Source organism: Drosophila suzukii, chromosome 2R (genome assembly GCF_043229965.1).
Source record: "Drosophila suzukii chromosome 2R, CBGP_Dsuzu_IsoJpt1.0, whole genome shotgun sequence".
Lineage (NCBI taxonomy): Eukaryota > Metazoa > Arthropoda > Insecta > Diptera > Drosophilidae > Drosophila > Drosophila suzukii.
This window is the reverse complement of record NC_092081.1, coordinates 11,524,682-11,538,170: the sequence shown is the minus strand read 5'-3', so window position 1 is coordinate 11,538,170 and position 13,489 is coordinate 11,524,682. Positions and strand designations below refer to the sequence as shown.

Sequence of the window (13,489 nt, the reverse complement as noted above, 5' to 3'; positions counted from 1 at the left end):
AAAGATCTTTCGTACCACCAATTGTCAATAAATATTCCATTTTCGTTTATTTCTTGGTCATTTTCCCGTTCAACTGTTTAGTACGGCATTTCTTTTTGTTTTCTTATGGAGTCTTCGGGAGTTCTAGAATATTTTACCACCGATTTTAGGACATAGCCATCCTTGTAATTTATTAAATTTTTCCTTTTTTTTGGACCCAGTCAAATCGACCCGCGCTAACGTATTACGTTAACGTTTAAAATCGAGTACTTACACTTATCGATTGTTTTAGATCGATAACCGATCCGCGAGAATGTCGTGGCCAAAAATGGTCATACTTGAATAATGTGTGGCCCAATTATCGATACATTGATCGTTTCATATGTTTTTCACATCTCTAATTTGTGTGCAGGTTTGGACTAGGAAAATATTGGCGCGTCTTTTGCAGAGTTTTGCGACCGAAATTAAGTGCAATATAGAGCGGGAGAGTGCGGAGCACCTAGCCCGGGACCATGGACAAGTTTCTGCTGCGCAATCCCACGTGGAAGACGAAGACCTATGGCTCGATCGTGGCCAGTTCCTCCGTCGCCGCCAAGAAAACAGCGGCGTCACCCATCCGCCGGCCGTTGCAGGATTCAAATCTGGGGGACTCCAGGTCCAAGCCGACGACCCTGACTGCCAAATCTCAATCTCAGGCCCCGGCAGGTTGGCTGTGCATTCCATTTTTAGAGTTCTAACAACCCAGTAGTTTTAATTCCGGATGCGTAGCTAACCCCAAAATTTGTAGTTGTAGAAAACAGTACAGAAATATCAGATCAACATGTGGAGAAATGACCCTAACATCGCTAACAAGCTGCGTTCTCTTTTGCTAGATGACCAGGTGGCCAAGGATAGGCTGATGCTTAACCCGGCCCTAGCCGTCTCCAAGGCGATCAGCCAGCACCGCTCAGAGTTCCAGAGGGATCCCCATCAGGACGAGGCGGCAGGATCGGGAGCAGCTCCAGCAGCGCCTGCGAACGGAACAGCCACGCCCACCAGGCAGGAGGGGCAGTGGGCGCGCCTGCAACAAGATCTCAACAGCCCCAATGCTGCCCTACGTCTGCGCGCCATTCGTGCCTTAAAGTAAGCTCTAGAAAGGTTTTTAAAAGACCCATTTAATCTCTATAGTGTATAGTGTCCCAGTGCCATCTTGCATTAGTGCATTAAAATGTCTAGATTACAACTGACACCTAAGTAAGGTTCTTTATTATGGTATGTTTCAAAGTACTCCTTTACCAAATCTCTCTTTGCTTCGGCATTCTTCACTTAAGTACTAAGGTCTGTTGACAAACTACGACACTAAGACCTTTATTGTTTAACGAAAAATTTGAATTTGTTGACGTTCTAAGTATATCTTGCCTAAAAACTATATTAAACTATAATTATATGCCAACCGTTTCATTCAGGAGCCCCACTAAGTCAGCGTACAACACCTTCGATGTGCCCCAGGCCGAACAGAGCATCATTACGATGGAAGAACGCAATCCCCAGGAGCCGCTCACCCTGCCCGAGTTGCTCAAGGACATAGTTGTCTACGTGGAGGTGCGAACCGGCAACGATAATCGATCCGAGGGCGTAAAAACTATTATTGCCAAGATGGGAGCTCAGGTCAATAATCGTTTGACACGGTAAGTTGAGAGTTAACAACAATTATACTCGAACCTCTCTTCAAAAACGTTTTCTTTCGGTTTATAGCACCACCACACATGTTGTCTTCAAGGATGGTCTGCTCTCAACTTATAAAAAAGCCGCCGAGTGGAAAATACCAGTCGTATCGATTCTTTGGATTGAGGCCTGCAAGGTGCAGCGCAAAATATGTGATCCCAGCAAGTTTCCCATAAGCAACATACGGATGTACGAGTTTCCAGAGCTCTTTGGAAAAATACCGGTAAGTAGAGAATGCTTGATTTTGGGGGTGTTTCTTAAATTGGGTTTTTATATTTAAGAACGCGTTTTCCTTGTCTCCAGACGATTCTCTTGATTTTTTTTCGGATAAGGTCTTTAACCTTATCTATAGTTTACGACAATGTACGGAACGGAAGATGGCAAAAATTGATAAAGAAGCTATAACTTGACTTATCAAAGTGCTCCTACATCTTTTCATATTCCTATCATTCAAATTTGTTAACAATGTTTTCAAAAGCTTTATCACCTCTTTGATGATAACAATGTACAGGTACGAATTCTTCAACTCCACTTGAGTTGCAGACTGAAATTAGCAAATGTTTTTTTCGCAAGAGAGGTAAAGGAAATTGAGAAAGCCTTTAATTAGTTTAATCGATGGCATTATCAATTAACAGAAGCATGTACTCTACTTGAGATATGGCCCCAACTAATGGGTCATTGAGGGTCGCGCTGTTTAATGTTTTATGGCGGGCATAAACCACTATTAAGTACAGGTTTGGAAATTCTACAACAGATAGCTACCAAATGGTCTTATCGACCACTTTTGCTGATGACCATGATCACAGTTGGTGGACTGTGGGCCGCGTCATTTGGGCGAGTACGTACATATCAGAAATGATTAGTTAATCCAGAAAATGGCGAGCACAAAACGCAGGGTCGCGGGCCGTCTGAAATTGCACGTATCTCAAACACGGAATACGCGCAATATTGGGAACTCTTTACACTGGACAGATTCTTATCACCTATCACTCGCTGACAGAGAGTCAACCAGTTGTGTTGTTGGCTCTCCGTGTTATCTAATTGAATTTACTTGCTCTTATCAGCTATCGTAGGGCTCGGCGACGGCCAGGAAGTCGTCCGGACGAGGCCAGCTAGCTGTACCAGCGGTCGTAGTCGAGAGATGATTTGAATGCGCTTCGTTTTATTGCTTAAACATTAGACAGTTTAAAAAGACACAAGCCACTGGACGCCGGTGACAACTTAAAACCTAATTCACATGCACGTCTGTTTACAATCTTTCCGAGAACGCTTCGGTTCATTTACATAACTCGCTGGGAATGTACTACATTGCACAGATACACAATTGCACGGATGCCACTGCGGCATCACCAGTTGTCAAGTTTCTTTTTTACAAAAACTTACACTCTACGTTAGATTATTAGATTCTCGTTGGTTGGGGCTGATTCTGAGATTTGTACAAAGCCCGCAACTATTTACAAGCCAGCAGAAGTTCGCGTTAAGTACAATGGAATCTTTGAGTTTTACACTAGCTTACGAGTTCTGCAAGGCGGTCGATGGCAGAGGCCGGTGGTTGCTCACGACAGCGCCACCTCCAGACACATCATTATCAGGAATCCAGACACTGTGCCCCATGTGGCGATCGTTCCATTGCCACTAGCATGTGCCTCGGGCAGAATGTCGTCCGACACAATGTAGATCATGGCTCCGGCCGCAAAGGACAGGGCGTAAGGCAGAATTAGGTTGGCGAAGGTTACGGCCACGGCGCCCAGCACGCCAAATATGGGCTCCACCATACCGGACAGTTGTCCGTACCACAGAGCCCGCTTCACGCTGAATCCTGCGGCATGCAGGGGCAAGCTGACGGCCAGTCCCTCGGGGAAGTTCTGAATGCCGATGCCAATGGCCAGATTGCGGGCACTCTCGAATGTCGATGAGTTAGTCGTTCCGATGGCACCAAAGCTCACGCCCACAGCCAGTCCCTCGGGTATATTGTGCACAGTGATGGCCACGACCAAGAGCATTATCCTCTTCCACTGGGACAGGGCCTCCTCCGCACGCTGCTGCTCCTCGGGCGTAGTGTAGGTGCACTGCTCCATCTCGTTGATGCTGGCGCCCTTCTTGCGGCGCCTCGACTCCCCGCTGTGCTGCACACTCAGGCAGTCCGAGAAGCTGTCCAGGCTCTTGGAAGCCAACCGATCAGAGGCACCGCCTCCATTGCGCTTCGAGTCCTCGATGGCTATGTCCGCCTTGTCCTTGGACTGCGTCATCTGGATCATCATGTTAGTGCTGTTAAGGCCCAAGTAGGACATCAGCTTGTCGCAGCCATAGACGAAGATGGAACCCAGGAGGAAGCCCCCGGAAACGGGCAAAAAGGCATAGACTCCATACAAGTGGGAACTCTCGGCCATCTCAATGGCCGGCTTGAGGAGTGACCAGAAGGAGGCTGCTATCATCACGCCAGCTGCGAATCCCAGGGCGGCGTCCAGGGACCTCCGCTGGTTGCCCCGGACGAAGATCACCAGAGCGGCGCCGGCGGCCGTGAGTCCCCAGGTGAGCAGGGTGCCCAGCAGGGCCTGCGTCACGGGTCCATAGCCGGGAATCATCTTGTCTTGAGGGCTACTGCTGGTGCTCCTCCGTACTCGTCACCGGCTGGTATAGAATTGTTCCCAAGATTTATTCGCGTGTGCGGACAGAACAAGTTTTTTTTTTTAATTGTCGTACCTCGATTGTTTACTCGCAGTTGGAAATGTGCCACGTTCTTGGGCACTGATTGCAGGGTAAACAAAACAACTGGAATTGTGTAGGTTTCGATGGAGTTTTGAGTTCTGTGTTTTTCAAGGGAATCTCCGGAACACTTGTTGCTTATCGTCTTCTGTTCGTTGTGTTTGTGGAATGCCAAAGAGTTTTCTTGTGATTGGGAGGGAATTTACGGGGGGTGGCGTGTAATACTGTCGGTTTTGATAAAAGTCTAGAGTACTAGTTCTACTGGAGCGCGACGGAAAGTGATGAATGAGCCGCTGACTGAGCTGACAGCCCCACAAAAAGCAATTTTTATAGGGCTGTTGGCCGCTTGCCCCGGCTATCGATAGTGTTATCGCTGGCGTATATCGATTAACGGAAAGTGCTAGGGATGGCACCCCCTAGGCGCACTTTTCAAATTTAAAACGTTATTATTAAAACGTTATTTGGGAGCTCATTTAACAATTAAATATTATTTAAATACCTCCTTGTCTTAGCATAAGTCATTACTATCGATTACTGTTTGGTAGGAAATCCATCCCAACAGGCAGCCATTTTGGTCTTACTCCTGATAAGAACGTTTTTTATTTAAACAACGGGCCGGTTATCACGTAGTTATAAACAAATAAAACAGTGTTTTCTAGTCAACATGACTGACAGAGTCGGGCAAAAAGTGGGCAGCATCCGCAGCATCAACAATATACCACCAAAGGGCATGGGCTGCTCACCACAATTAGACCTCCTAAGCCAACTTTTATTTACCAAGTCTTTAAAATTTTGCAATTGCAGCGCGTTAAGTTCATGCAGCCAGATTCGGAGTTGAGTCAAAAACCACGAAAGCGCCAGGGAACACCCACATCCTCCAGGGACAATGAGCCAGGATCGGCCAACAAGCGAGCCCAACCGGGAACTCCAACCACCACACCAAAGGTAAGTCAAGGAACCCTGTTTAATTTAATATCAATCGAGTTCTGAAAGAATATATGTATTTCACCTTGTTTGCGTAGGATAAAACCGATTCCCATTTCAACAACCAAATACGTCTTTAACGTCTTTCTATTCCTAATATATCATAATTATGAGTCAATAATTCCATACAAGTATTAATGACCATACAATAATTTATTACAAACGTACATTTTTTAGTAAATACAAAATGATTAAAAATATTTTTGAATCACTGAAATGTAAATTGAAAACATTATTGATTATGGTTTAAAACTTACATTTTCTCCTTCCAGAATGACATCAGCCGCTTCTTTAGGGCCCTGAACCACAACAAAGCTTCTGATGATGAGGTAATCGAGTCGCCTGCCACCAAGCTACTTAACAGGTGAGTCTTTAATTGATATTTTTAAAGCAAAACTGTTTTCAACTATCTTTCAAAATAGGATAAGCAGTGGCTGCTATACCCCCTTGCCCGCAGTGCCGGCTTCGCAGCCGAAGGGAAGCAATGGCAGTGGAGACGCTGCGGCCGAAAAAGTGCAGGCCCAAAAGAGCCTGCAATTTGGTGAGAAGTCGGCCAGCAATACCCCCCAGCCGAAACCATCAAGCACGCCGCGACCACGTCGGAGTACGGTGGATCCACCGCCGGTGATGACCCCTCCAGTGCGCACTAGTCGTCGTCGAAGCTGCGTGGCGGAAATCAGCAGTCCCGTTGCTACGGAACCCAGAATGACCCGCCGCAGGAGCTCGCTCCACGTTGGCTTGGCGTCCACGCCTATACAGGAAGCTGCTCCAGCTCCAGCCGCAGCTATGGAGCCCAGGATGACTCGACGCAGGAGCTCGTTGCTGGGGGCTGCCAAACAGCCAGAGGAAACAGCCCAGAAGCAAACCATTCAGACCATAACCGAGGAGCTGGCTCCCATTGAAGAGAACAGGAATTCTGTAGTTATGATGGAGGACAAGACAACCAACCAAACGGATTGTGTTGTGCAGTCAATAGAGATTACCGCAATGGAGGCGGAAGCTTCCCACAAAGCAGATAGGCGGGGTACTCTCTATGCCTCCGAATGGATGGACATAAGTGCTTCTCGGCGTCGCAGCGTGGCCACATCCAGCTCCGAGCTCAGGGATGAAAACGTGCTTCTACGTAGACAATCGCTCAACAACGTCACTACTCAGACATCGAACTCCATCATGGAGGAGCCACTAACGCCGCTGTTCAGCTCCACACGACTGCCGATCGGTCAGTCTACAGGGAATCGCAGGCGCACCATCTTCAACCTGGACATGGAGGTGATTAACGAGAGCATCGAAAGGATTAACCAGTCGCATCGCAGATCTCTAGCTTTGGCCAATGAGGCCGAGTTGGGCCAGTGTCGCATAGTTTCGGAGCCAGAACCACCGCAGGCGGAGGCAATCGCACCGCAAGAGCCCAAAAGGCGACGCCTTTTCAATCCAAATGATGAGGTGGTCATATCACCACCCAAAAGCAGTAGGAAAAGTCGCCTTAGCATTTCTAGCTCCTCGAGCTCCGTGCAGAAGCGTCGTCGTTCGCTAGCCACTCCGGCCAAGTCGTCCTCTTTGGAGGTGTGTGTTCCGGCTCCTATTCCCAAAACTATAACAACAGCACAGGAAGAGGATCCCAAAAAGAGCGGCGTTCCAGATTTAGAGGATTCCATATCAGTCGCAGAGGAGGAAGGCGACAAGCCCAAGGGCAAACAACGCTCACGCATTCGCACTCTAGTGCACACCAACATGCACCAGGAGCAGATCCAGGTCATCCACAAGGTTGGTAGCACAACGGAGTGACCAGTACACCACCCACAACACCATCCGATTGTAACCATTGTAGTCCGAGCCCCAAACTCCAGTAATGGATTAGTTAGTAAACCGTACTAGTTTGTAAATTAGCATATTCGCAACTCGTTAATGGCCCATATTAATTATTGATTAAGCATAAACAACACTCGGTAGATTGGTAGAGCAGTCCCTCATTTGTAAAGCCTCCCGCTCAATTGAATAAATAATATCCGTGGCGGTCATAAATCCTAATCGCAAACCGCCTTCAATCCCAGGCCCTGCGCAAGTTACGCGGCATGCGGCTGGATCCGACCGTGACCCAGCGCACCACCCACCTGGTTAGCCTGGAGCCGCGTCGAACCCTCAATCTCTTGCGCGGCCTGATGCGCGGAGTCTGGATCGTTAGCTATCAGTGGGTTCTGGCATCGATTCGAGCCGGCAAGTGGATCGCTGAAGAGCCCTTCGAACTGACCAGATTTTCACGGGCCATAGAGGTGAGTTATATGCTCCTACCATTGGCTACATAATCACCTTATTCCTATTTCTAATCCCCACAGATTTGCCGCACTGAAAGGCAGGCTTTCGGTGTCCACTACCAGTGTGAGTTGTTCCGCTTCATGGAGCCCTTCTATGTGTCATCCCTCTGCCGACCGGTGCAGTTCAACAACATGAAGGAGCTGCTCCTGCTGGGCGGCGCCACTCTGACCGAGAACCGCTTCAAGGCCAAGTACATCATCGGGGATAAGCGGCGCGCCGAGGACGACCGCGTCTACCTGGATCCCTTCTGGGTGCTAGACAGCATCACCAACATGCAGATCCAGAAGTTCGGCAGATATCTTATGAAGAGCGCCATTATCACGGCTGCAGGTATCCGATACGAGGATCCCAGGGAGCTCGATGAGGATACGCAATTGCATGGGCGTCAACACGACTACGTGGATCCACCATTGGTGCTGGACAAGTAAAGATCGGCGGGTGTTCTCTATTTTCCACATCTGTTCACCTTTTTGTTGCCAAACTTTCCAAATACGCATATGTAAATATAGTTCTATTTTAGTATGTACTTTTAGTCTAATTCGACTGATTTTAATATTTTTAAGGATGTTTAGTTGATGGTTTTTTTAGAATTGGCAGAGATAAACAACTGATTTTATTCAAAATGTATTTAAATAAATAAAATACCCGAAGGTTAATCAATAAAAAACAAACATTATTTCCGGCTGCCTATGTTGTACATATGTGTACAACCACTAAATTTTAATGAAACTGATGCAATATAAACAAGAACTGAATTCCACAATGATACAGCATTTGTATCAATATATACAACTGCTAACAAACTTTTATTTTTGTAAATACGTGCCTATTACTAAGTTAATTTTTATAGTTGTACTTTTATGTAACTATTATTTTCCATTTCCCTTTTTTTTCTTAAATAAATGTTTATTGGCCAACAACATTTTAAATTTAACCTTAAACCACCCCAATAAAACATTTTAAAATTCCTTCAGTTGCAAATGCTCGCTTTATTTAAACGATTGAGGTATTTGTTGTCAGATTTAAATGTTGTACTCTTCAACTAGCTCATGTTTGTACTTTGTGGCATCGACGATAAGTTGAACTTGGGCTTGTAAGTGATCATAGCGCTGAAAATCAAAAGGCAACAACCAAAAAGATGGTGCTTTAGTGGCTGGGTTGGTAAAAACAAAATAAATACAAAAATAGGGTTTTTATTTTTTTGTAAATAAAGTTATCGCTTCTATTCTGGTTCTTTTCTTGTGTACAAAGTAGTGTGTGCAAAAGTTGGGTAAGATAAATGATACATATCAAATTAAAAAGGTTAATTTAAACGATATAAATGCTACAGAGGATATCTATATATGATACCATAACGAAGTCAACTCCTTATCATATCATATGTAGTAAACTAAAGATCGACGGGGAGATGGAGGAGGAGTGGATGCATAAATGCATGTGTTTTTTCCCAGTTTGCACTCATCCTTGGGATCCACCGTTTCCCATTTTAGGCGGCGTCGACTGCATTTAACATTCGTATCCGTCGAAATTCCTTTCGATGGAAGAAATTAAACTTTTGCTTCTGCTGGAACATCATCTTATCGGTCATCTTGCGCAGGACAGGTGTTGGTGTTGGACTACTATTGTGCTCACTGCTGCTGTTGTTGCTGTTATTGTTGAGTGGTGTGGTTGGCTGCATCATGATGTTGGTTACTTGCTTGCTGCTGCTTGTTGAGTGGGTGCAAACCAGCTACTTCTTGCCCTTGGTGGCCTTCTCGGCGGCCTTGGTGACCTTGCCACCGGAAGCATCCTTGAAGTTGACAGCCTTGATGACACCGACAGCCACGGTCTGCCTCATGTCACGCACAGCGAAACGACCCAGAGGGGGGAACTCCTGGAAGGACTCCACGCACAGGGGCTTGGAGGGCACCAGGTTGACGATGGCAGCATCGCCAGACTTGATGAACTTGGGGTTCTCCTCGGTGGTCTTGCCGGAACGACGGTCGACCTTCTCCTTGATCTCAGCGAACTTGCAAGCAATGTGAGCGGTGTGGCAATCCAGCACGGGGGTGTAGCCGTTGGCGATCTGGCCGGGGTGGTTCAGCACGATGACCTGGGCGGTGAAGTCGGCGGCGCCCTTGGGGGGGTTAGCCTTGGAGTCACCGGCAACGTAGCCACGACGCAGCTCCTTCACGGACACGTTCTTGACGTTGAAGCCAACGTTGTCTCCGGGAACGGCCTCCACAAGGGACTCGTGGTGCATCTCCACGGACTTAACCTCAGTGGTGATGTTGGCTGGGGCGAAGACCACAACGGTACCGGGCTTCAGCACACCGGTCTCCACACGGCCCACGGGTACTGTTCCAATACCGCCAATTTTGTACACATCCTGCAGGGGCAGACGCAGGGCCTTGTCGGTGGGACGGGCTGGGGGCAGGATAGCATCGAGGGCATCGATCAGAGTCTTGCCGTCGGCGTTACCCTCCTTGCGCTCAACCTTCCATCCCTTGAACCAGTCCATGTTGTTGGAGGGTTCCAACATGTTGTCGCCGTGCCATCCAGAGATGGGCACGAAAGCAACGGCGGCCGGGTTGTAACCGATCTTCTTGATGTACGAGGAGACCTCCTTCTTGATTTCCTCATAACGGGCCTCGCTGTATGGTGGCTCGGACGAGTCCATCTTGTTGACACCAACGATCAGCTGCTTCACACCCAGGGTGAAGGCGAGCAGGGCGTGCTCGCGGGTCTGGCCGTTCTTCGAGATACCGGCCTCGAATTCTCCGGTTCCGGCGGCCACAATCAGCACGGCGCAATCGGCCTGCGAGGTACCAGTGATCATGTTCTTGATGAAATCCCTGTGTCCGGGGGCATCAATGATGGTCACGTAGTACTTGGCAGTCTCGAACTTCCACAGGGCGATATCGATGGTGATACCACGCTCGCGCTCGGCCTTCAACTTATCCAAAACCCAGGCGTACTTGAAGGAGCCCTTGCCCATCTCCTGGGCCTCCTTCTCGAACTTCTCGATGGTACGCTTGTCGATACCACCGCACTTGTAGATCAAGTGTCCGGTGGTGGTCGACTTACCGGAATCGACGTGTCCGATCACGACAATGTTGATGTGAATCTTTTCCTTGCCCATATTGGATGATTACACGATGGCTGTTGTTACACGATGGGTGTGCGTGTGTTCGAGTGTTGGAAATATGTTGGTTACGTTGGAACATTGGAAGGTTGCAGGATTCGGTGGGTTGGCGAGCAAGAGGTTGGAATAAACAAAGGGTAAAACAATTCGTTAGCATTCGGTGGGTTTACAAGTACTTATTTATCAACTACTTTATTAGTGGGTAAAACATTTTCTCATTCCCTTTGCGTACTTTCGACTTTCGTTTGCATGCCCAAAAACTCAACATAACCTCAAACTCCGACCGACGTACAAAACGTGTTTTTTGAGGTTAGGTTGAGTGCCCGCATGTATGGGTGTGGGTAAAAGAGAGGGGGCGCAAATACAAAGAGGAATAAAAGCGTGCAAAAAAATATATTCCTTATGGAAACTCGATTTTATCAGTGATTTTGGTATTTTTGTTATCGTCAAATTTCTTCAGTAGCAGAACTGAATGTTAATCATCATATTAAATCGAAGAGTCCAAAGGAAAATTCCAGCAAATTTAATTCGCAAATACACATGTGCTTATCTGCTTGCGCGTGTGTGCCTGTCTCTGCGTGTGTGTGTGTGTGAGCGTGACGCTGTTGCCGGCCGGAGGAAAATGAAAGAGAGAGGTGAGGCGAGCAAAATGGCGGCTGGGCATGAGTGTGTGTGACTTATACAAGGGCAAGCGATCTCGCCGCGGTGGCACAATTGGAAATTGGAAATGAAAAAGGAAGAGAGAGGGAGAGAAAAACGATTTAATCAAAAATTTAAAGTGCAACGGCAGCCATATTGAGTAAAATCAATTAGCAAATCGCTGGGAAATGCAATTTCACCAGCTATGTTAATGGGCTGGAAACCCGAAAAAGCACATTCTGCGCGTGTTGCTAGGAGAGGTTTTTTCTATTCTTTTTTTTTATACTTGACTCATACCGAGTCGCCATTTTGAAATTCCATGCCGCATAGATAGAAAATGAAAATCTAAGAATGAAAGACAAAGGCAAAAAGAACCACGTTTTTCACGTGTTAATTGGCACATCTGGTGGATGACCTCTGCGAGCGGCGTGGGCGTGGCATATTAATTGCACACTAATTGCACCATATTGCAGGGCGAAAATGCGGCTCGGAAAACTGGAAAATGAATAAGCAAATGCTGGGCCAGTAAAAGAAGCCACGCGAGTTTAAATTTTTCGCCTTTGCAGACTGCCACGTGTTTGCTTTTCGCCTCAATTCGATGGCCACCTTTCACTTTGGGAAAAACGCCGTTAGAGGTTATCTCCAGCATCGGCACACCACACACACAGAAACACCACAAAATATGCACAAAATCGGCGTCCAAAATGCATATTTGTTTATTAATTGTTCGCTGGCTGCAGTCCCGGTGCAGAATTCACTTAATTATAGTCTCACTGGTGGAACTTACTCTCGAATAAGCTGAATGAGAAATCACGAAGTCTAAGCGGCGACGGATTCGAACAAAGTGAACGAGTGTTCGGCAGGGCTCAGCGCAGGAAGCCTCGTTTGACACGCGGTGTGACCGCGCTGCGCAGCTGTCAAACCGGCGATACTATCGCGAGGACAGTGTCTCCACTGTGGCGTTTCCACTGGGTGCGCACGGTGCCTCCACTGAGTGCGTCCGTGGGCGCGACAATTGAAAAAGGTCTCCGAGAACTATATTTTGTAGCCAGTTTGATATAAAAATTATTGACTGGTATTTATTTTTATCAAAGATAGTAAATAGCAGTTGATTGAGACATTTATTTCCAAAGGTCTACTGAGTTTTTTATTTTGCAAGCTCCTTATGAGGACAGCTACCAATAGGCAGGTCTGTTTCAAAATCTGACGAGAAATTCAACATGCATAATTTTTTGCCTAAATGAAAAATGTAGTCACTGTTTTTCAATAATAAATATTTGATATATATTTTATTTATTATTATTGTTACTATTATTCAATATTAGAATAATTTTAAAAAATCACAGTCTAATTCAAAGTATTTTTATAAATATTAGACAATAAAGCCAGTTCAACTATTTTTTAAATTCTCATTGGATGTTAATATTTTGGGCAAGAAAGCGCGTTGAGGACGCAAGAGGTACTTGGACGCGAACGCTTAACGTGGACGTCGTGGGCTTTTTTGCGTCATGCTAGAAGGAACACGGTAATACTGCATTGTGGAAACCAGTTTGATTTATTCAAATTAGTCATTTGTAGTATAATGAATATATTTGTATAATTTATAGATTTTCTTAACATCCTAAGAAAAATATAATTACAAAATTAGCCAATTTGTTGTGGCTAACATTTTTTTAATTACTTTCACTTTGTATAAAAACTAATCAAAAAATAATCATAGTTATTTTAGTTGACGGTATAATTAAAGGCAGCACTTTGTAGGTATTATTAATATTATATTTTTTTAATTTGTTTGTTCGCTTTTTACTGATGTTTTTGGGAAATTATATATTTACACTATTTACACTTCTACTCTACTCACCAATTATAAATACTTGTCTTATGAATGAAATATGAGTAACCGGCGCACACCTTTTTATTGCAAGAGTCGGAAAGCTTTTTCAGCACTTTCCTAATTTTGCGAAATCATTTTAATAATAATTATGAAAATATTAATCGTGGTGCAGATAAATCAACATATCTATGCAAGATATTTAATAC

At 45.8% G+C, this 13,489-nt stretch overlaps 3 protein-coding genes and 1 non-coding gene across 4 annotated transcripts; 1 reads left to right on the top strand and 3 right to left on the bottom strand.

The window, feature by feature from the left end:
• Nucleotides 1-362: 362 nt before the first annotated feature.
• On the top strand, nucleotides 363-9,317 carry MCPH1 (Microcephalin). Its single transcript, XM_017073183.4, has 9 exons — nucleotides 363-684; nucleotides 852-1,101; nucleotides 1,425-1,646; nucleotides 1,714-1,906; nucleotides 5,194-5,334; nucleotides 5,646-5,737; nucleotides 5,796-7,137; nucleotides 7,425-7,643; nucleotides 7,707-9,317. Exons 1-9 carry the CDS (start codon nucleotides 492-494, stop codon nucleotides 8,112-8,114), a joined length of 3,060 nt encoding a protein of 1,019 aa, XP_016928672.3. The 5' UTR covers nucleotides 363-491; the 3' UTR covers nucleotides 8,115-9,317.
• On the bottom strand, nucleotides 2,826-4,715 carry Zip48C (Zinc/iron regulated transporter-related protein 48C). Its single transcript, XM_017073185.4, has 2 exons — nucleotides 4,387-4,715; nucleotides 2,826-4,314 (listed from the first exon to the last, which is right to left on the bottom strand). Exon 2 carries the CDS (start codon nucleotides 4,266-4,268, stop codon nucleotides 3,240-3,242), a length of 1,029 nt encoding a protein of 342 aa, XP_016928674.1. The 5' UTR covers nucleotides 4,269-4,314; nucleotides 4,387-4,715; the 3' UTR covers nucleotides 2,826-3,239.
• On the bottom strand, nucleotides 8,864-12,286 carry eEF1alpha1 (eukaryotic translation elongation factor 1 alpha 1). Its single transcript, XM_017073184.4, has 2 exons — nucleotides 12,237-12,286; nucleotides 8,864-10,827 (listed from the first exon to the last, which is right to left on the bottom strand). Exon 2 carries the CDS (start codon nucleotides 10,805-10,807, stop codon nucleotides 9,416-9,418), a length of 1,392 nt encoding a protein of 463 aa, XP_016928673.1. The 5' UTR covers nucleotides 10,808-10,827; nucleotides 12,237-12,286; the 3' UTR covers nucleotides 8,864-9,415.
• Nucleotides 11,227-11,301, bottom strand: LOC118877011 (small nucleolar RNA snR61/Z1/Z11). The gene has a single exon (XR_005013948.1). It is a non-coding gene; the product is annotated as a small nucleolar RNA snR61/Z1/Z11 (small nucleolar RNA).
• Nucleotides 12,287-13,489: the final 1,203 nt, after the last annotated feature.

What these genes read in the sequence shown, in the direction of transcription:
- MCPH1 (XM_017073183.4), top strand. Translation starts at nt 492, where the DNA reads ATGGACAAGTTTCTGCTGCGCAATCCCACGTGGAAGACGAAGACCTAT. An exon ending in AGCTCTTTGGAAAAATACCG is followed by an intron (nt 1,907 to 5,193) that starts GTAAGTAGAGAA and finishes TTGCAATTGCAG; the next exon opens with CGCGTTAAGTTCATGCAGCC. An exon ending in GATTTTCACGGGCCATAGAG is followed by an intron (nt 7,644 to 7,706) that starts GTGAGTTATATG and finishes TAATCCCCACAG; the next exon opens with ATTTGCCGCACTGAAAGGCA.
- eEF1alpha1 (XM_017073184.4), bottom strand. Translation starts at nt 10,807, where the DNA reads ATGGGCAAGGAAAAGATTCACATCAACATTGTCGTGATCGGACACGTC.
- Zip48C (XM_017073185.4), bottom strand. Translation starts at nt 4,268, where the DNA reads ATGATTCCCGGCTATGGACCCGTGACGCAGGCCCTGCTGGGCACCCTG.